This window comes from Sceloporus occidentalis, unplaced genomic scaffold (assembly GCF_023333645.1).
Source record: "Sceloporus occidentalis isolate IW3139 unplaced genomic scaffold, rSceOcc1.0.p SCAF_2, whole genome shotgun sequence".
NCBI lineage: Eukaryota > Metazoa > Chordata > Lepidosauria > Squamata > Phrynosomatidae > Sceloporus > Sceloporus occidentalis.
In genome coordinates this window covers 130,141,363-130,164,929 of record NW_028316982.1, presented here as the reverse complement: position 1 = coordinate 130,164,929, position 23,567 = coordinate 130,141,363, and the positions used below count along the sequence as shown (strand labels likewise).

The 23,567-nt window shown below is 41.2% G+C and overlaps 1 protein-coding gene across 1 annotated transcript in view; it reads right to left on the bottom strand.

The window, feature by feature from the left end:
* Window positions 1–206: 206 nt before the first annotated feature.
* The window catches only part of LOC149319037 (uncharacterized), a 44,474-nt gene continuing 21,113 nt past the window's right edge, over window positions 207–23,567 (bottom strand). The window contains exons 2-3 of the mRNA XM_089510979.1: window positions 16,097–16,288; window positions 207–3,625 (exon numbers count right to left, since the gene is read on the bottom strand). Of these exons, the coding sequence (XP_089367105.1) occupies window positions 3,620–3,625; window positions 16,097–16,288 (198 nt within the window). The 3' untranslated portion in view covers window positions 207–3,619. The remainder of the gene's footprint in view (window positions 3,626–16,096; window positions 16,289–23,567) is intronic.

Below are 23,567 nucleotides of genomic sequence, written 5' to 3'. Positions count from 1 at the left end.
TGAGTGTATGTGTGTGTGTGTGTCAATTACATACATGAAGCTGGCTGTGTTAAACCAATACAAAATGATGAATGTAGCAAAAATCAGCTTGTGACTGATCATGTGACTTGGCATACAAAGTTAGCATTGAGCCAGCTAGATTTCAAAAAGCTTGTGCAAGAACAGCTACTATGGTAAACAGATTCAGTCAAGGCAGGCTGTGCTTTTTCCTATAATACCCTGCAAATTTAAGGCTTTTTATTCGGTTCACAGTGACAAAATACCTGTTACAATTATTGTATGAGTACATTTTCTTTAACCACTTTTCCATTTTATATTTTCTGTTTTGCAAAGTGAAACCTTCTTTCTTACACAGAAAGCAAATGGCACACATGTTCTTATGGTTGTCTCCAGAGGGTGCTGTTATACGCAGAATGCCAAGGGATTCTTCACCTTCATTTGAAAAATCCTGTCTGAAAAGTTTGTGAGAGATTCTTGGAAAAGGGATGGGCACTGGATGGCTGACCATCATTAAGCAGTATCTCCAAAACAATGAGACGTTAGTTTTAGTTCATTTCAGGAATGGGAACCTTCAACCATCCCTCCCCAAATTAGTTGGGAGGTTCTTTAGGAAGGGCACTCTGTTGTAAAGTGACCTCAGTTGGCCTGGACTCATGGCAACTCTGTGAATGAAACCTCTCCAAGCTCCCTGTCCTCATCTGCCTTGCTCAGATCCTGCAGGTTCAGGGCTATGGCCTCCTTCATTGAGTCTATCCATCTGGCATGCGGTCTTTCTACTGCCCTCTACCATTTTTAGCATTTTAATCTTTTTTGTGATTTATCTCTTCTCATGATGTGATCAAAGTATGACAACCTCAATTTAGTTATCTTGGCTTCCAGGGAGAGCTCAGCCTTGACCTGTTCTAGAACACACTACAGTGCACCCTTGTTATACGCTGGGGTTTGGTTCCAAGATCCCCCGTGGATAACAACATCTGTGGATGCTCAAGTCCCATTAAATATAATGACATAGCAAAATGGTGTCCCTTATAAAAATTGGAAAATCCAGGTTTGATATTGGAAATTTATACTTTTTTTTGAACATTTTCAAACAGTGGATGCTTGAATCCATGTATAAAAAAAATCTGTGTATAAGAAGGGCCGACTGTATGCTGTGTTATTAACCTACTTTCCCCATGTTAAAGAGATAAATGAAGCCACAAGGGAGTCCTTCAGTGCAGCAAAAGTGGGGGAATGGTAACTGAAGAGTCCAGAATTCCCTAGGCTTTTACTTAGTTTAGAATGATATGGTCGGAACTTCAAAGTAACTGGTCACTTGTAATTAGCTCCTTTCTCTCAATAATGAAGGTTCAGTGATATTACATAATAATTACAGTTGCCTCTTGGAACTTGCGGCGGAGCCATTCTGGACCCCCCCTCCCCATGAGTTCCAAATCTCGTGCATATTCAAACTCCACAGGCTTAAATGGGGCGCATGCATGCAGGATGTGTGCCGCAGGCACGCCTCCCAGTAAGGTTAATGGCAGTTGCCCCTCACGGATTTTTAAGTCCATGGATTTCAAGTCCGTGGACTTGGAGGGGTGATTGTATAACTTAATGAGGGATAACCTTTTGCAGTATAAAAGTAGTTACTTTAGTTGCCTTCTCTGGTAATGAACTGTACCTCATTCAATGGTTCATATGGTGACTCATATTGCTGCTTCATGCATTGTTGCACATGCTGAGGCAACAACAAGGCAGAGAGAACGAGAATAGGTTTTGTACTGCAAGATAGCAGCTTTTGATGTCAGATCTGTTTTTTTTAATCAACTATTTTAGTTGCAATTGTGGGGGGGGGGGGGGGAGAAAAGTAACTTTAAAAGTCTACCAATAAAGGTAACCAATTAGATGCCAGGAAACTTGAAAATTATAGGTAATATCTAATGGTGGAATGGTGGGAACTTATGAAACTGTGAGGGGTGATTACTCCCTCCCCATTACAACTGCTGCACACTCTAAATCCAACTCTGAAGGCCTGGAAAACTCCAGAATCAGTTATAGGCAGTGCCAGGGGAGTGGAGTGGAGGACTATTGAAACTGTCAGAAGAAATGTTTAGATTTAGCTCTCTAACTGTAACTACTTTTTAAGGTAACCTTCCAAGCTCTGCATATGGTTACAACTCAGTTCTAGTACATACGATAAGCATTACAGATTTCTGATGTCTTTCGGTCAGTTAGGCACAAAAGAATGAATGTTCAAATGCATTACAGTTATGTAAATCAAGCATGAATATATCCAATTTATACTCACATAACAGAAAGCCAAATTTAACTGCAATGTACTGCAAATGTACTGTATACTTGCCATTTGACTGAGATATGGAAATCTCTTTTCTTCAAAAGCCCATATTACTTTACTGTAATACTAAATTAGATACTTCATTACTAGCAGATGTCTTACATATGACATGCGTTATTTATAAAGCCTGCTTACTCCAAGTGAGTTTCTCCATACCTCTTTTTTAAAACTTCAATTTGAAGTGAAAGATACAACATAGAATTCAAATGCCTTTGCATTACATGGGTTTGTAACATATTTAAATTCCAAAAGATAACTTTACAAATAGTTTTGGAATAGTTCTGCTACTTTATGCATTGGCTATTCTCTTCCTTTCATTTGAGTTACACACATACAAACACATCTATTGGATTAAATAGTTTTAAAAAATGTAAAAAAGCTCATTCTGTAGCACTCCTCACTTGTCACTATTTGTTACCCCCTGTGCATATGAGTGGAAAACAAGACATCTGTTTCTTGCCAAATATTCTGAACAACAAAATTGCTGAAGGTAAAACAGGGAGAAAATTGGCAGTTGTAGAACAAATGCTTCTATATCTTGGCTGCATCTTAGTTCCAAATTCTGGTCTCAGTGCTTCAGGTAATTCCATAGCCATGGCATACAGAAAGATTTGTCATTTTTTTATTTGTGGCCAATAGCCACATTATTTCAGAACAGATGGTGGATGGGATCTCCTACTCCAGGGTGGTGACATTTAAGGCAAAAATGAGAAAAGAGTGTTCCAGTCCATAGCAAGATTCCGCGTTAAGGAAACACAAGTATAAATCCATTGTGTATGCAGTCTCATATCTGCCCTGCATTAAACTTCAATGGGATGTGCATCTTCATTCACCTTTTAAATAGCATTCTAATGAAAGTAACCTGTAACCCCCCCAATTTCAATGAACATCTGAATTGTGTTGCTGGCTTCTGATGCACGCAGAAGACTTACACATCATAAACTCTGGGCTGGGGCATATGAATAGGAACTTCCAACAGATCTTTGGCATTAATAATGACACTGCAGTATACTATGAGCTCAGTGTAATATTTCCTATGGAAGCAAAGGGGGGAAAGTGCTCAATACATTGCACATACTAAAGTGTGATTGGCTTAAAAAGAAAGCATAAGAAGAAAATCTTCATCTCCTCAGAAAGGTTCCTCACAATCCTGAAGTTCCAATTGCCAGCTTCCATTGTATAGGCAGATGTCTTCCAAAAACTGTTTACTCTCTTCAGCTGTACAAACGTTGACAAATTGGGATAGAACAGGACTGCCACTGGATCCACTCTGTTTGGTGATCACTCCTGGAAACAAATGACATTGTATTTGAATATCTGAAAATAGATTAGGAATCACTTTGATTCTCATAAATATATTCAGGGGTAGTCACATTGGCTATGCAGCAAAGTACAACAAAATTCAAAATCCACAAAGCCGTGATATATTTATTTGGCCATCTCCAAAGCATAAAATACATTATGCAAGCTTTTGAAGCTTCACTGGATTCCTCATCAGGCAAATATGTTAAAAAAACATACAGGAGAAAAAATGTGACTGACTTTAGAGTCATAGGCTTACATCAGATGTTACTTCCATGGTCAGGCAGATGTTACTCCCCTTCTTGGCCATGTATGGATCAGGGACAAAGGGCAATAAAAGACAGGTAATAATTCTTCAACTTCATTAGCAACAGAAAAATAACTTCCCTTGAGATGCAGCTATCCCTGTCCTGGGTGATGTGAAAATATATTTATTGTGCTTTATCTATCTCTGTCCCAAACCATTCAGGACTTTAAAAATTGTGAAAATCAGTGACTGAACTGGTCTTGGAAGCAAAGCAAGAGCCAATGCAGACTGAATAATAACACGCTCCAAATAATACCCCCACCTCCAACATACTGTATGTAGGGCCTGAACAGACAAGCCAAAATAAAGCTGCTTCAGGTCACTTTGGAGGCATGCTGTTTAAATGCTGCATGCATCCTAAGAGGCTGGAAGCCATGCCAAATCTACGTTCCAGTCCTAAGGACTGGAGCGCAGCTTTGGCACAGTTTCTGGCCTCTTAAGATGCGTATGTCATTTAAATAGCATACCTCCAAAGTGAACCAAAGCAGCTTTATTTTAACCTGTCTCTTCAGGCCCTTAGTCATCCTGTCCAGTTCCTGGCACATGCCACTAGGCTTGCTGAGACAGGACATATCAAGAGGGAGGAGAACAGGTTTAGGTTCCAACCATGTAGAGCACAATCTAGGCAAATGGCTGCCCTTTGCTCCTGTCAACCAGTCAGTCATCATGGAGACAAAATCTTGCCTTTGCCCATAACAGTGAATGGCTCACCCCTCAGACAGGAATCCTGCAAGGGACAAAAAAACCCCAGAGACCCATGCATTTATCAGCTATACATATTCCATCCATTGTGGCCATTTCCCCCACCCCCATACATTATAATGCAGTGATGTTAATTGGCCATGGTGCTTGACTGCTTTATATTCTTTCAGGAGCTCGGTCAGTTCCCTAGAGAGAGGTATTCAGTTTACCCAGAAGTAGGATAAATTGATTTTTGGCATGTAAAGGATATATGAAACTGGCTGAGACTTTAGCTCTATCACTAATTTCATGGGCTGCCAAGGAACAGTCTGCCAGATGTTAGTAAACACATTGCCCATGAAACACAAGCTATGATGCCTTTATACACATAAGAAACACATATTTACATGTTTTAACACAAATTAAATCCAGGTAAATTACAGACAAAAAGTCTGCAAAATTCTTTGTTTATTTTCTACTTCAGTGTCTCAGAGGTTCCTGAAACATTAGCTGAAATCCAGCAAGACCCGAGTGCGTAAGCCTGAATGGAAATGTAAATACATTTATTTATTTATTGTGGTGACGTGGGCCTTGCACCATGAAGAAGATTGTTTTAGCTGGCACAGAAGGGATTGCCAATGGAAGAGGCACATTACTTGGGCAAGTAATGCTCTCTCAGCCTCACAGAAAGGCAACGGCAAACTCCCTCTGAACAAATCTTGCCAAGAAAGCCCTGTGACAGGTTCACCTTAGGGTTAAGTCAGAAATACAACAATATATCACTCCCAATTAATCCTGTTTTTCATGTTTCTTAGTTTCTTCTTACAGCTTCTGAAGAAATAAGTAATAATTTAACAACAAAGACAGTAAAAGTTTTTACAGGAATTTAAAGACTTACAGATTTATTGTGGCATAGCTTTAATTGAATGAATCCTACTTCAAATATATTGCTGGGGTCCTAAACAGGGTCAAAAACAAATGTTTAAATGATGGACCTACAAGGCTATGAAATGCTGTTACAGTAGAAGTGGGTGGCAAACACTGAAGAAGGCCCCTGCTCCAGAGTCAGGATTTCTGTCTCCAAGCATGACCAGAAAAAAGAGGGGGGAACTCCCCAGAGGACCTCCTGACAGTCAGGGTCCAGCATTTTCCTTTTCAAGTCAATATAAATCAATAAGAGGCAATAGTGCAGCAACAAAGGCGGGATACAGACACAAACGGTGAAAGGAGCTCCAAAACGGAGCTCCTTCCGGCGCCACTGAAAAGGTACCCATGTAGACAGGGTGCCACCATTACAATGCCTCAGGTATGTGCTAGAGTTGAGGGGCGTCTGGAAAGGACGCCCCGAGGCAACCCTAGCATGTATCCAGGCTGGCGCTTTGCGCTGGTCTGGATACTGCCAAACTCAACACAACTATCCTGCTCGAGGTTCCTCCCAGATTCCTGATGTAAATTTCATCCTGCAAAGCAGTAAAGGCATCCAGGCTGTGTAATTTTGTTAAGTGAAACAAGCAAAGTTCATTTGTGGTATTAAATTTAAGGATGAATTCTCATGCTCTGAAATGAGTGCTGGCTTGTGCTTTTACTGGGGTAAGGAGAAAAAATTCCTCTGTATGATTGGCCTGTGTATAGACAGCTTTTTTCCGCAGACAGTGCACTGAAATCCCAATGTGACTGGCAAAAGATCAGGGCATGGGCTGTAGCACAAGTTGAACTTACAAGATTAGCATCAGCACAAGGTGGACATAAAAGATCAGCACCAAGTCAGTTCAACCCATGGGTCACTTTTATCATTTAGCTTTGGAGTGCAAATGTTGTGGGCCAGAAAGTAGAAGCTTTTGAAGCTTCACTGGATTCCTCATCAGGTAAATATGTTAAAAAACATACAGGAGAAAAAATGTGACTGATGTTAGAGTCACAGGCCTACATCAGACATTATTTCTGATAAAGTATAGAGGTTTGTGTGCCAGGCAAGTCCTTGGGTGCAGTGGTGGATGTCTTCTTTCCTGGGTTCAAGTGTGAGTCTGGTCAGCTGTTCTATAAGGAAGGGGGAGAGGTGCCACATTGTTCTTTGTCTTAGGGTGCAAAATGTCTTATGCTGACCCTTTTGTTGGCAGTAGCAGGCCACCCTACATGGCTGCTGGTGAGCTGTGCTTGGTTTTATGGATCACAAATTGTACAGGCTTCCTCTAGCAAAACTGAAATCGCCAGAAGGGAAAAGGTTCATTTGTTCCTTTTTTCCTCCTCTCGCTGCTGTAAAGTACTTATTGTACCTTTCCTTCAGATAGCTGGCATTTTGTGAAATATTTAATTTCTGCAGTTGACAGCTGCCTTAGTAAACCCGGTGAACTGGCAAGGGTGGGGAGTGTTTCACTAAGCCAAAGCTCTTGTGGAATTCAGCTAAACTGCCATTCCTTTGTGTTTTTAACTTCTAAGGGACTGCTTCACGTCATGTTTTCCCACTCAGTGCAGTTACAGGATCTGACAAAACACAACTTTCTCTTCTCTGCAATCACGTATCTGTGGACTTAGTATGCAATCAGCTTAGAGGTCATCCTGTGGAAGCCCCACTGAAATAACTAGGGTGGGTTTAAATATAAATAAAAATGGTCTCATCCCTGCATATTCTTATATAGAACACAGAACAAAAAGAATTACATCCTCTTCTATGGTCAGTTTTTTTTGGCCAACCTAGCTTTGTTGCAAAGGAAACACACCCCTGCTGTGTTAGTGTGGTGTTGGGGTCTTTGACATTGTGGCACACTACACACTAAAGTTATGTAGCAAGCAATTAAGAAAGGATTATAGGTATAGTTTAAAAATAAATCTTCAAATTTTCTACAACTGGAGAAATGGCCTCGATATAGAGCAAGAAAACACACAACATTTAAGCCTCATGCATCTAGCCTTTCTTTCAATATGAGAACTAAGGTGGTTCCTTGAAACAAAGTGAATGCCTGCATGCTTTGTTTTATGCAGAACCAATGTTTTCTTAAAAGAAAAAAAAAGTAGTGGACTTCTGGGTACTTCTCTCACATTGCAACAGTAGGGTGCGAGACTGGAAATGGCCTCTTGGGTCCACCAAAATTGTGCAAGCCTGCTCTAAGGCCCACATCACACATAATGGATATGCTGATCCACTTTAGGTTGTACAATCAGCCCTCCGTGTCCACAGATTCTTTATTCATGGATTCAATCATTCATGGTTTGAAAATATTTTTAAAAAAAAGAATTCTAAAAAGCAAACCTTGATTTTGCCATTTTATGTAAGAGACACAATTTTAGAATGCCACTGTATACATTTACTGAACTGTTGCTACTGAAGCAATTTACCATTTTTCGCGTGAGCATGTAACTGTAGGCACAGTGCTTATCACACTTTGTCAATATAGAGGTCCCTAATTTTAGGGACTGATAGGCAGATATGGAATTTCACTAACAGGCGTAGCAGGCGTCATTGCAAAATAGCTGGGGGCCCGAGTCTCTTTTCCTTATAAAATGGTTGCCAAGGTTGGGTAGAGCCAGTCATCCATTTCTCAGAAAAGCAAACTGCTGAGCTAAAAGACAACTTGGCCAAAACCCTGTTTCCAAAGCAGATGCAGAACGATCTCCAGGACAAAGTCATTCTTCTGAAGCTACTAGTTCTTCCTCAACAGACCACCCTGTTTCACAGAACAGTGAGTCCATTATATCCTCAGATCACCATTTCTGTTCCACCATTAATATTTTCCCAATCAAAAAGACACACAAGATTACCATACCATACACTATATCTGTTGCAAATATGTACTTACCCTATCAATTCAGACATGCAACCATGCACCTTATTCATCTGTCATGTATGTACACAACCACATACCCATATCTTTTTAATTCACCCTAAGCTATCACTCAGGTTCCAATTTCAAAAAGAAAATGAAGGAAAATGAGAGGGGAGACTTGAGGGTTTCTGATCTACTAGTTTTGTGGCTCTTGTCACATTTCACCTTTGTGGCTCTTGTCACATTTCACCTATAAAAAGACTCTGAATCTACTCCACTAATGGACACAAACAAGCTGTGACTCCAAAGCCTGCCACGGAGAAACATGCAAATGACTTAAAAGGGACAAAATTGCTCACCCACATGGCTAATTAGGCTTGAATCCACTACACACATAGCCAGGAATACACAGATAGAGAATTATACCATTAAATTCTGAACTCTCTCAAGATTTTTTTCATATTGGTGCAGCAATTTTACTTACAAACTCTACTGAATTCAATAAAACTTACTTCCAAGAAAAGTGGTACAGGATCAGGCTGCATAGCCATTTTTTAAGCATGTGTGTGTATGTGTGTATTTCTGACCTTTTTTGAAAATTATTATAACATTACAAGTTCAACCAACCACAACAGAATGTTGAACTTTGCATCTCTCACCAGTAAATAAACCATTTATTTCATGCTATGCTCTTCTTTTTCATTATAGAAGAAAATGCTTGCTTTCTTAAAAGGTAATATGAAGAAAACTGATTTAAAAACTGTAAATCATTTTACGTTTTATGCTTCTTTTTTCTGAAAAAAAAAAGCAACAAATAACATCACACCTGTGTTGCATAACCACCATTGTTTTCTGTGATAATTATTTTATTTTTGCTTCTCTGCAAATGTATGTGTGGACAGGCATGTAATTAAAAAACAGAAACAAATCCTAGCAGAAAGCTTTTTACTGAGCTGCAACTGTTCTGCTGTTATTTATAAGCCAGCTTCCTCTCTCACAAAGAGACCTTTCGCAGGGTTTTTCCCTCCTGCCTCCCTAACAGCTGCTCTCAATGTTGTATCCTGAGTGATGATGAGGTTCTGAAAGTGTTTTTTTGGAACAGATGGCTAGGAGAGTGCTGGGGAATGTGCCAGCAAAAAGCTGGGGATGTGCCAAATCCTGCAGTGACTGAGTGCTTTGGGTTCCAGCTCGCGTGCCTTTCCCCTGCCCTCTGCCCTGAGTGGCGCCAGCAGGACTTCCCAACTAGCACTCTGAACATCTGGAGTCTGCGACTGCCAAGAGGAGGAGGGGGAGGGAAGCCTCCCTTGCTCCAGCTCAGTTTCCATCTATTCAACAATGTTATTCACTAGCAGAACAACTAATCAAAACCAAAAAGGAGCACCCATGTGTGTATGCATGGGTGCGCACAGACACATACACACACATACACGCACCCACTCTTGCAAGTTAACCAGCTGCAGGTCAACAACCTCTCCCAACTGCTAGTCACTGTTATGTTCAGAAAACTAATGAAGCAAGCAATATTATCTTTCAATACTGGAGTCAGAGTGCCTGGGATTGTGTGGAGGAGGGGAAAGCGAGCACAGAAAACTCCAGTTTCTCTCTGCCTTTCTAAAGGTATCCCAACAGATGAATGATTGTAAGCTGTAAGAGACACTTTCTGAGGGGTCACTCTCTGCTCCTTTAGTATGCGGATAGGGCCAAAGCAACGGTTATGATGCTTCTGCTGCTTCAAATAAAACACAAACCACACGGTGTCTAGGTCAAAGTACACACTAATTGGCTTTGCGTTCCATGCTTGTTTTCCTACATGGGATTAATGCGTGACAACACTTGGTGGTGCCTGGCAATATCAACAGTTTAAGATATGCAGATGACAACATGCTATTAGCAGAAAATAGCAAAGACTTGGAATTATTACTGAAGAAAATGAAGAAAGTGTGAAGGCAGGTCTACAGTGGAACATCAAGAAAACAAAAATAATGACCACTGATGATAACTTTAAAGTAGTTGATGAAGACATTGAAATATTTCAAAATTTTCCATACCTTTGCTCAATCATTAATGAGAGTGGAGACTGAAATCATGAAATCAGAAGACTAGGGAGTTTAACATGCTAGGGAGATCCCAAAGAAAAACGGGATTTAAAAGAGATTTAGATTTTAAAAAACCCCGCAAATGTGGGAAGTCTGCTGGGATGTTTCCTGTTCTCCAGGAGTTCTCAAAGATTACTGCCAATGGCTCCAATATCTCCCTAGTATGATAAACTCCCTTGTCTTCTGAAGAAAGGTGACAAGAGAAAATCAACTCATTTGAAATCTGCTGCTGGAAAAGAGTTCTGCAGATACTATGTACTGTTTAAAAGACAAATAAATGGGTCCTAGAACAAATCAACCCTGAACTCTCCCCACTAGCCAAAATGACTAAACTGAGATAGTTACACTTTGGCTATACAGTGGCCCCTTCCTATACGTGGGGGATCCATTCTGGACTCCCACGTAGGGGAAAAACCACGTACGGTTAAATCCCATTATTTTCTATGGCAGTGTGTTCCCATGTTTATATATGAAAAAATATTTCCCCTGATTCTGAATGAAGTGTGCTTTTCATTTTAATGCAGAATATAGAGTGTGTTGGCTAATACTGCTGTATAACACTCCTGTTATTCTGAACCTGGGGCAGGGCAGCATGTCCATTTTCCTATTTGGATAGAATCATCTTGTCAAAGGTGGGGAATTTTTTTAAAAAACAATCAAACAGTGGGTTATTGTTATTATGAGTGGCTTATTAATTTCATGTATGTATATTGCTCCCTAACTATCTCTGGCACCCTGTCAAACATATCCCCTTCACTGGAACAGACTCCAGCATTTTAGCATTAGAGGAAGTAGGGGAGGGAGCCCAACATTCCTCCACTGTTTCCTATTGTAACAGCATTTTAAAAAATCTTCCCACGTCAGGCACAGCAGATTGCTGAGCATCAAAAACAAAAGGTTACGTACAAACAGATAAATGTAACATCTGGAGCTCCTGCCTGCAGGAACAAACTCTATAACCAGATACTTTTGGGAAGTATCAAGAGCTTGCTATGCCATGAAGAACTAGGACAAATTTGGATGGTAAGGGTGGTAGGGGGAAGGAGTAGACAGTGGGGTTGCAGACTGCAGTTGGGTGGGCTGGGTGCAAACTGATTATATTGGTTCACTGAACCTTTCAAGTGTACTAAAAAAGCAATCCCACAACCAATAACTCACTGGGCCAAGTTAGTGAATGGCAATGTTAAAGACAAGTACAAAGACAGAAAACACATCAGTCCAAGATGGAAGAGACTATGGCCTTGTTAAAAGAACAACAACATAACTCTAACTCTAACACTGCCTCTCAGCAGAGCAGCACTATCATGTCCCGAGTACAAAGAATGTGAGGAACACAACTTTGAATTAGAAGTTAAATATACTTTCCCCTTTCTTTCAATTAAAAATTCATGTGTATGTAAGGGTATATTTAAAAGGATTTTAAAACAAGATTTATTTTTTCCTTTTTCTTGGTGGGATGCCTTCAAGTTGTTTCCAACTTACTGCAACCCGAAGGCAAACCTATCACATGGTTTTCTTGGCAATATTTGTTCAGAGGGAGTTTCCCTTTGCCTCTTTCTGAGGCTGAGAGAGGGTCACTTGCCCAAATGAGTTCACATGGCTGAGCTCAAATCCTGGTCTCCAGAGCAGTTCAACACTCAAACAACTACACCACACTGGCTCTCAAAGACAGACCTACCTAGCAGCAAACTCAGGCTGCTGCCACACTGCAGAATTAATGCAGTTTGATACTGCTTTTACTGCCATGGCTAAATGTTCTGGAAATCTGGGATTTGTAGTTGGTTGCGGCACCAAAACACTCTGACAGAGTAGGCTAAACATCTCACAAAACTATAAATCCCAGAATTCCATAGCACTGAGCTATAGCAATTATAGTGATGTGAAACTGGATTAATTCTGCAGTGTAGATGCAGCCTCACTTCTGATACTGCCAGCTGCCTTGCTCTGCGGGCTGTGCTTCAAATGTGCTGCCAACATTTTTATTTTTCAAGCAATCTATGTGCATCTATTCAATGAACAGTATATTTCTTCCATCCTCATCACAAGTACTGTTTCTTCTTCAGAACCATTTTTTAAAACTTCAAAACTGTTCCAGGGATAGGAAAGGAGTTTTGTGTTCTCACAGACCGAGGTGAGCCAGTCAGCCTGCCCCCCTCTAGTTTCTGCCACCTTACAACCCTGAGCATGCCCAACCTAATCCAGTTTTGGAAGCTAAGCTGGGTTGGACATGGTTAGTATGTGGGTGGGAAACCACCAGACATCTCCAGTTATGGAGAGGAAAGAATCCTGCCTGAAACCCTAAAAATCCACTGCTGCCAGTCAGAGCTACCCTCAAAAAACTTTGGCAAAGGAAAAGAAGAGAAACCACTGTTGTGTAGAATTGGCCGCTCTTGGTAAAGTGAAGACAAACTATTGCTCAGGGTAGCTATCCATTCCTCCATTACAATCCAACTGATTTATGACTCTGCATGACAACCAGGTCCTGAATGCAGGCGGGAAGTTCACTTGAAGTTTACAGATCTCTTTTTGTCATAAAACTCTGAGCACAGGCATCAATCTCTCTTCTAATTTGCCCATGTCACTTTCCAGGAGGAAAACTGGCAGAATGCTTGTTTCCTCTTTAACACATCTTGATGATGATTTGGGCTAATTGGCTCAGGGCTAAAGTAAAGTAACCTCAAGGAATGCATGGCTTGATTAGTTTGATTGTTGTTTAGTTAAGATCCGTCATAGTTTTATCACATTATGTAGTTGCTCTTGGGATTTGTTCCTAGGCGGACGGAATGATGTGATTGAGTGGTTAGCATGCCAGACTAGCAAATTCACTGGAGCCCCCAAAGTCACTAGATGATAGTGAGGTAACTAGACCTTGCTATGTGTTGGTCTAGCCTACCTCACATGGTTATTGTGAAGTTAAAAATGGAGGTGGGGTGGGAAGAGACCATGTAGGCTATCTTGAGCTCCTTAAAGAAAAGGCAGTACAGTCCGTCCTCGCCTTACGCGGGGGATTCGTTCTGGATCCCTCCGCATAAGGCGAATTCCGCCTATGCTCGAGCCCCATTGGAAACAATGGGGCTCGTGCGCGGCGGTGCGGGCGCGCGTGGGGCACCCCATGCGCGTGCGCCCATTCAATTGAATGGGACGCGCCACCCCTTCCGCCCCGTGCGCGCCCCGCGGCTTGAGCGCATATGCTCAAGGCCGCATAAGGCACGCCCGTGTATGGCGCGGGCGCGCTGTATCAATAAAAGAAATGCATTAGTCCATGTTGTATGTTACTGCTTCATGCTTTGTAATTGCTTTTCCCAGTCTTTGGAATACTCTTTGGCCTGTTACAGACAGCCAAAATAAAGCTGCTTCGAGTCACAGTGGAGGTATGGTATTTCAATGATGCATGCATCCTAAGAGTCCAGAAGTCACACCAAAGCCACGCTCCAGACTGGAGTATGGCTTTGGTGTGGCTTCTGGACTTTTAGGATGCATGCATCATTGAAATACCATACCTCCACTGTGACTCGAAGCAGCTTTATTTTGGCTGTCTGTAACAGGCCTTTCTGTTGTAAAATAGTAGAAACATGTCTGAACAATCCAGTCCACACATTTTTTCCAAGTATTTGCAGTACCTGTATAATCACATATAATGGGCAAAGGCAAGCACTGGGAGACGTTGCAGATCAAGGGTGATGGCTTAAAATGCAGGGATTTCCAGATCAAAGCCAGAGGAGATCCAATTACTGTATATAAATCCACCTTGTGTATAAGTTGAGCTCAACTTTTGGGGCTAAAATTGTAGTTTATATGACCTGTGGATAAGTTGAGGGTCAGACTTAAGGAGGCAGCCTGACTGGGGAAAGGCTGCAGGGAGATCAGTTGCCCTTCCCAGCCTCTCCCCAGCTGAGCTTTCCCCTGCGGAGGCAGCTTGGGGGGCAAGAGGCTTGGGATGAGGTACCATACTGACCCATGTATAAGTTGACTTAGTTTCTTTGGGTCAATTTTGTGACCTAAATTTCTCGACTTATATGGTAAAAGCAATTGTACCATTCTGTGCATTTATTTTGATCTACCAGACTAATCTTCTATTCCTACCAGCATTCATAAAGTAGACTGGACAGGTAGCAGCATTTCTGACTCCCCCCCCCCATCTTTTTGGGGGTCTAAAATGTAGTGTGTAGTCTGAGAAAGATTCTGGGGAAACATAAGAGAACAAAAACTAGATAACTGCAGTCCTATAGATGCCATCTAAACAGTGCATGGATAAAACTGGTTCTTCACAAAATAAACACCTAGTCTGGAATATCAACCATGCTCGCGTTGTGGAAGCCATTCTCCATCTGTCCACTGATGTGATAGGCATGGTTGGTATTTCTCCACAGGGGCCCACTGTCCATTGCACCCAGTCTCTTTCCCATGGTACATTTTGACACCACTTCAGCTGTCCATGACTGGAGTCTTGGGATCTGTAGCTTAGTGAGGCACTAGAAGAGCTCTCCAGCTGAGAAGTCTAAATACCCCATGAAACTCTAAATCCAGGATTCCATTATGCAGAGCAACTAAAATGGTATTAAAGTGCAAAAACTGTCTTGTTCGAAAGAAACCCTTGTCTAAATGCACCACAGAACTTCTCTTTTTGAGCACTGAATTTTGATGGTCCATCTTGACTGACTCCAGCTGCCCTCTCTGATTACCTGATATTCCTATGGACAGAAATCATTCTCAGAATGAGGTGATGGTGGTTTTAACCAGCAAGGCAGAGCACATAAACTGAGAATGCACCTTGCTCTAACTTTCTCAGAGGCCCCATGTAAAGTGAGAACAATGGTACAGCGCGCCCGCGCCATACGCGGCCTTGAGCATATGCGCTCAAGCCGCGGGGCACGCACGGGGCGGAAGGGGCGGCGCGTCCCATTCAATTGAATGGGCGCGCGCGCACGGGGTGCCCCACGCGCGCCCGCGCCACCGCGCACAAGCCCCATTGGAAACATAGCGAGCATAGGTGGAATTCGCCTTATGCGGAGGGATCCGGAACGGATCCCCCGTGTAAGGCGAGGACAGACTGTATTACTAGGGTGCCTTTCATCAGCTTGGGCTCCTGGGCAATGCCTAAACTTGCTACCTTCTGGAGTCAGTCATAGGTATAGGACCCAGCATGTGAAATAGGATGGTATTAAGAATTACAGTTGAAGCACTTCCAGAAGTCACCATTGGTAGTGAAGGTGCCCCACTTTTCTCTTATGCTTCTCCACTTACAAAGTTGAGAAGTTAAATAAAACAGAAAATATAGAAGACTGATTGTATTTTCATGGTTTGTAATTCAGCTGAGAGATGGATATTTTAAGTTATTACAACAGGACAACTGTTGTTGCAAAATTCTAATTCTATCAAGATTATTCTCCTATTTATACCCAAAAAGGAAGGGGAGATAAACAAGAAAACAACAAAATTTCCCATATTATAAAATAAATAAAATATGACCCAACACAGACCCATGAAAGCTCCAAACAAAAGGAAGTAAAAGGAGAAAAAGAGAAGTAGCAGATCATCATAAGATGAAGAACTAAAAGGAGTTGCCCATTCACTAAGAACTAGTTGTTTTCTCCTCTCATCTGCAACATACCTTCCTTTTTTTAGACCTTCCTTCAGCTTGCAAGGTCCTAGTGCACTGCTCCACACATTCTGAGAAGCTCATGTTACTGTGGTCAGCACTGTAATCCAGGTCTGCTAGTCTAGCCAAGGAGAGGATATAGTTACATGCTATCCTCAGGATGGCCAGTTTGGATAACTTCTGTCCATAGGAATAGCAAGGAACCTAGAGAAGACAATAACAGTAAATTAGGCAAGATCAGCAAAACTCAAGTTTTAAAAATAAACTGATTTTCTTAATCAATTTCTAATAAATTTGTGTTCAGGAACAACAACTAACCAGAGTAGCAAGTCTCTGTGGCATGAACATTAACCATCATATTCAACACAATCCAAATGGAAGAGACTCCATCCTCATTGGAAAGAATGAGAGCTGCATCCGAGCTGTTATTCCACAGCCCTTGCACATCTTTCATTCACTCCAACCAGGTTTGCACAGCAGGCCAATTCCATGTGGCCTGTGACTGCAGCCCAGATGCACAAGAACTAAAAGCAAGGTTATGAACAATCTCATTTCTGATGTACTGGCTGTTGTTTGGGTGCTCCTAACCTCATCCATATGTCAAGGGAGGCTTGGAGCTAGGAGTTAAGTGGAAGCAGAGAAAGGAGTTATTTTCATGTGGAGGAGGAAGGCTGCACTGGAAATATGTGTGAAGGGATAGAGATTTTGTCAGGCGAGTGGCTAGCAATTTTATCAGGTCTCTTGTTATTCCAGATCAATGCAGATACTGCACTTTCTTGTGCAATTTTTGGTGGCCTCTGTCCTTCCTCTTCCACTGCCCGCTTCTCCCACCCTCATGGATCCATTTCTTCGCATATCCTGACTAAATGATATTTCCCAGTATCCCCAGACTTTCCTGGTTCCCACTCTTCCCCTGCACATTTTCCATCTATTCATCTTCTCTATAGCAGCTGTAGTTTTCCTTGAAAGTTAGCTGTTTATTTATTTATTTTTTTAAAATGTCTGTTCCACACTTTAGTAGCAAAACTTAGTTCCAGCTTAGTGTACATAGGTCAACAAGAAAATACAGTAAAACAGCAATCCACAAATGAGAGAGATAAACATAACCCATTAACCACCCAAAGCTGTAACTGCTATAAACCAGTTCAAGTATCTGGGCAAATAAAAATGTTTCAGTCTAATGCCTGAACGAATGCAGCATTGCCAACAGGTGAATATCCTTGTTCATTAAGGTGTCATAAAACTTATTCCCCGTTATTATTTATACACTCAGGCCTGTTACAGACTGCCAAAATAAAGCTGCTTCGGGTCTCTTTGGAGGTATGCTGTTTAAATGATGCATGCATCCTAAGAATCCGGAAGCTGCACCAAAGCTGCACTCCGGTGCTTAGGAATGGAGTGTGGCTTTGGTGCGACCTCCGGACTCTTAGGACCCATGCATCATTTAAATAGCATACCTCCAAAGAGACCCGAAGCAGCTTTATTTTGGCAGTCTGTAACAGGCCTCAGAGTAGAAAGGCTTGTGGGACTTTTAGCCTCAGACAGAATGAAACCTGACTATCCTTGGATGCTACTATGCTCCTTGACTTGCATGCATTCCTAAAACTCCTTATAGGACACAATGGGCATATCTGAATATGAAACTGATGAGTTTTTTTTAAATTTTGAACTATTTTAATATGGAGAAACTATGGCCTGTTACAGACAGGCTAAAATAAAGCTGCTTCGAGTCACTTTGGAGGTATGGTATTTCAATGATGCATACGTCCTAAGAGTCCAAAAGCCGCATCAAAGCTGCACTCCAGTCCTTAGAACTGGTGCATGGCTTTGGTGTGGCTTTTGGACTCTTAGGACACATGCATCATTGAAATACCATACCTCCAAAGTGATTCGAAGCAGCTTTATTTTGGCCTGTCTGTAACAGGCCTATATATTTTTAGAAGTATCCTTAGCTCCAAGCATCCTATTTTCATTAAAACTGGTGCAGCACTAGCTATTGTGGAGTAAACGAATACAATAATAATAATAACTTTATTACAGCCATTTGGCCAGCACAATTACAAAATTCCAATTTGAAACACAACACAGGTTCATGTACAGGCAGATTGGAGAGTATAAGCAAATGATAGTCTATAAAAAGTAAGGATAAAAAGCAAGGATAGGACTGCGCAATCAGGCAAACACACAACAATACAATACTCCATCAGTAGACCTTGAATGGGAATAATGGTGTCCAAAACACACAAAAGCACGCTTGTTTTAATTTATGAAACACTGAAGAAATGATTGTAGACGTGAAATTGTTCTCTTTTACCTAGACCATATCTTGGACTTGCTCTTACCTATTCAAGCAGACTCTGATGCTAACAGTTCAAATTTCTCTCATTTCTCCCCAAAGAGACAACACTCCTGCTATTGCTGTCTAGTCTATCACTGGTTATACAAGACAAATGTTGAATGTATGAACAGCCAGATGTCCTGTATATCCTGCCTGATTTATCGAACTCTAGCTATTGTCTATGCCTAAAAACTCAAATTAGCTGGCTGCAGACTATGGCCTGACCTTCATTCTTAGCCTGCATCTGTAGACATCTGCTGACTGCTGCAGAAGCCACTGGGTCTCTAGATAAGTTGAGAATAAAAGATGAGATTGTGGAAATAAAAGCAGCACAAGCTTTCAAGCAAATTATCACTTAAGACAGTTCAAAAGAGGGATAGCTGTTCATTCTGTCTACATGCATCCCATTTAAACCTCCAAACTTGTTTCCAAAGTCTGTACTACCTGTTCAGCCAAAGGAAATGGTTGGGGCAAAAGAAATGAGTGCAAAGCAAAATCTCTCCAACTGCTCTGAACTCTCTTAAAAACTGTTGTCTGTGGGGTTAGTCAGATGGTGAAACTAATCCAGGTAGAACCTGGGTTGAATCTTTGATGTGCACATGCATTTTGAATGCATTTGATGAAGGTTTTTTTTTTGGATACCATCTGAAGGTTTGTTAAAAAGGAACTATGTACTTGACTGTGAAAGATACAAAAATGCTGAACAGAGTTGAATTTGTATGTCCAGTAAACCAAGATTAAAGTGCAACTTCTTTAACTCCACTGAGATGGTATTCAACATTTCACCATTTGTATAATGTCTGCTTGCACCCAAGGTTTTATACATGCTTTTAGGGCATTTCATGAGCTTTATACTGCCCTCTAAAAGTATCAGATCCTGTCTGATCTTGGAAGCTAAGCAGGGCCAACTCTGGTTAGTACTTGGATGGGAGACCACTAACAAATACCAGGTGCTGTAGGCTATATTTCAGAGGAAGGAACTGGAAAAACCACCTTTGCGTATTCCTTACCTACAGATTTCATGGGGTTGCCACAAGACCACAGGGGACTTGAAGGCACACACATTACATGTAGCTCTGGTAACTGCAGGTTGGCTGATTACAAATTTGAAGGACAAAGTAACCCTTAGGTTGATCTGTATTCTTTAAATGTATGCCCATGCCATTGTTATTTACAGCACATAGTGTATTTACAACATAATCTCTTTCAAGGTTTTATGCACTGTGTTCTGTTCTACTTGTTAAATGCAGAGGTGTGCTTAAAATTCTTGAAGTTATTATTCACTAGGATTACCTATGAGTCGAATCCCTTAAAATTGGACTCCATGTGTGTATGTATGGGGTGTATGTGTGAAACTGGTTGGGAATAAGTAATCCACAACTCCAAAACTTGTTGCATTATTAAGTCTATCAGCTGAGAAAGTTGACAAAACTTTCAGACAAATATGATGCACACGCAGGCTGTCTACATATTCTGTACTTGGAGCAGGAGGCCATATCTATTTTTTTTAAAAAAAGTATTTCTACAAAGTGAAGTCGAAGGCTTTCATGGTGGGCATCCATAGTTTTTTGTGGGTTTTCCAGGCTATGTGGCCATGTTCTAGCAGAGTTTCTTCCTGACGTTTCGCCAGCATCTGAAGATTCTCTGAAGATGCCAGCCACAGATGCTGGCGAAACATCAAGAATAAACTCTTCTAGAACATGGCCACATAGCCCAAAAAACCCACAAAAAGCTATTTCTGCAAACATTTCTAAATGACCTTTATGTTGCCAATTGCAATGTAATAACCTACCTACATAGCTATCTGTACTAATTGGCCAATAGCAATTCTAAAGACATTTACTCCTGGTAGAATGATGATTCACCAAACTGTTTTACAGATACAGCATACAGAAAACTAGTTCAAGTGTGACTCTCTTCCCACCCCTATGTGTATGCATACTGCTAGCTTCTGGATTGATTTCAGTGATGTCTGTATTTGTATGCCTCTTATTGGAGTGTATCATTCACACAGATTGCATAGAGACGAGGCCATAATCTGTCCTTATCTATACGCATGAACTGCTCATGGAATGGAAACCTCTACACCTGAGATGGGAACTGTGTTGCTCACCAGATGTTCTGCAACTGCAGCTCCCAGCATTCCTCATCTTTGGCTATGCAGGCTGAAAGTTTGCTGGTACTTGTAGATTAACAACATTTGGAGGGTCACATCATTCTCACCTCAAACCCCTGGTAAAACCAAGAGATCAAGCCACTCAATGTATTCTGAATAAAATGAAAAAGAGGTCTGATTTCCTCCTTTTGAGTACAATCCAACACCCACTTAGCTGAGAGTAAGTAAACAGCTGTACTCACTAAGCCTTGCATCTGAGCAGACATCTGTAGAGGACTGTGCCTTGTTTGTATTGTCAGTGTCAGCTTATCTACAAGCCACTCAGTCAAAAAAGAGCCATGCAGAATACCCTTCACAGACCATATGCCAATTCAATTCAATTCAATTCCTTTTGATGCCACTGTTTACTCCCATCTCTTCTAGAAATAAAATGCTGGGATCCTCTGAAAATATGATCCCCAAGGAGACAAAAGGCTTAAGTGGAATGAGAAAGTTAATGAAAATGTGAATAGCTTCCTAATGTCTCCAGGGACGCTTAGGCTAAGCGACCTCCTTATGTCGAACCAAGACCCTTTGGAAACCTTGGACAAAATAGTCCAAGAAATCTGGCCTTTTTTGGTAAGCACTAATCCCACATGCTCTACCAACAAGTATAATCATGGTTGGTTTGACAGCCAATGTGCCTTTCAGAAGCGCATCTTAGCAAGATCTATAAAGAAGCTAAGAGAGGAAGATTCCTCAGAGAATTATATGTGTTATATTCATCATCGAGGGAGTATAAAAACTTACTTAGGGCAAAAAAATAGAACTCACATGACAGGCTTGGTTGGACTTAGGTCAGACCCTCACGGAGAAGAACTCCCCTAGATTTTGGTCCCTAGTGAATAAAGAACTAGAAATCCTCAAGGGATTACCACTAATCAGATCACCTCCTCTCAATGGCAAGATCATTTTTCTGTCCTCTTTTCCCATCCTTACCATGATATAACACAGAGTCCCTTTACAAGACTGAATACTCTTCACAGTGTTTTGGTTTATAATTTCAGAGATGGGGCTCTTTCTTCCCTGTCTCTTTGTGTTATTGAATGGGGACCTGGAGTATCACTGCTTCTGAAACTTCCTATCAATTTCAAAAGGAGTCTGTCTCTGTAGCCTGGAGGTTGGAGACAGGACTGCTGCTTGAGGAAAAACAAGCCTACAGCCCACTTAGACTCATGGAGCAAGTTTCACAGTTCTTTGGATCCTGGCCAGTAAATGTGCAACTTGAAAGCCATCAGAAATCTTCACATGGTGTAGTTTATGTACATATTTTCTTACAATGCAAAACAACATCCTGGGAACAAATGAAAGGTAGACTTCAGTTTTCCAAGGCCAACTGTAATGGGATAATGAGGAGGGAAGATTTTGTTATTTGATGGTTGTTGTTTTAAATTCATAATGTTAGTTACTTTTTTTCCAAGACGGCCTCACATCTTTGGCTGAGTTCCTGCCATTTTAGTGCTTCCTTTTAAATAAAAAAATGGGAAACTGAAAAAGAAAGAGTGAATTCTCTGGTTAAGTATAAAGAAATGCATTCAAGGCACACAATAAAAAATTGGATCCAAGCTTTTCCAGGCTGTTTAAATTGTGTAAGTAAAAAAGGAAGAAAGCAGGGAAAATAAGTTAAATTCTGGCAATGAGAGAGAGAATAACCTAAAATGAGCCAGGGTATTAATAGCAGCATTTAAAACACTGGACTTGAACTTGAATTAACATGGTCACACATGTGGTATGCCTGCTATCTGCTTATAGTAAATTGTCCTCTAAGACACATTTAACTGGACATAGTGTGGATGTGTTACTTCTTAGCACACATACATAGGATTGAATTCTACTTCTTTTGGTCACAGAGCACATAAAGAGTGGGCTGTATTCTTCCTTACAATCCTGCCCATGTTTTGAGATCTGCTGTGGGGGACACTTTTCTCTCTGTCCCGCCATTCTCTCAGATACATCTGTTGGGAACACGACAGAAGGCCTTCTCACTGGCTGCTCCGAACAGAAAATGTAGATGATGCCTTCTTATAACAAATGACAAAACATTCAAAAACAAGAGCTACAACAGTAATGGGAAACTTCAACCACTTTGGTTTTTTTGGAAGCTAAACTCTGCCAGAAATGTAAAGTCCAACACATTTCTTAGTTGCTTTGTTTACAATTTCCTTGTCCAGAAAATATATGAAGCAACAAAGGAATTGTTTTTTGTGTGGATTTCACCCTAATCAATGGGGATGAACTAGTCAATTAGTTAAGATTTCATCCTAGCTGATGGATATGATCTACAAATCCTAGAGCAGGAGTAACCATGAGATTTATTATACAAAGGAAAAGGGAAGTCAAATGTAGTCAAATACAAACTCTGGACTTAAAGAAAACTGATTTCTATAAGTATGAGTTCCTATGGTCAGAAATGCTCAAAGGGAAGGGACTTCATGGTGCATGGAAGCTTCTAGATATTGGAGGCCTAATGAGGAAGAAAAATAGGAGGTGTCTAAAGAAATCAGGATGGCTATACAAAGAGGTTTCAGATGATTTAAAAGAAATATGTAAAGATAGCCCTCCGTTTTCATGGGGGATCCGTTCCGGACCCCCCCCCCCCCATAGAGGTTTGTGCATATTCAAGCCTCATAGGCTTGAATGGGGTGTGCCCCTGTGCATGCGGTCCAGGTGCGCACACCATTGAAAATATCAGAGGTAACCCCCTCAGATATTCAAGGTTGTGGATCTTAGATCCCTGAGTTAGGAGGGCCAGCTGTATAAGAAATAGAAGTGGGGGGGATAACCAAAGAGGAATAAACAAATACAATGGCTAGTACTTCTGGGGGGGGGGGGGGGAGAATCAGAAAAGCTCAAGACTGCTAAACAGGGTAAAAATAAAAAGGGTAGGGGAGCTGGCTATGTTTGGAGCAAGAGGAAGAAAGAAATGATGGGGTCACTGCATAGAGAAGAAGGTGGAAATGGTAAGAGGGAAATACCAGTCAATATATTCT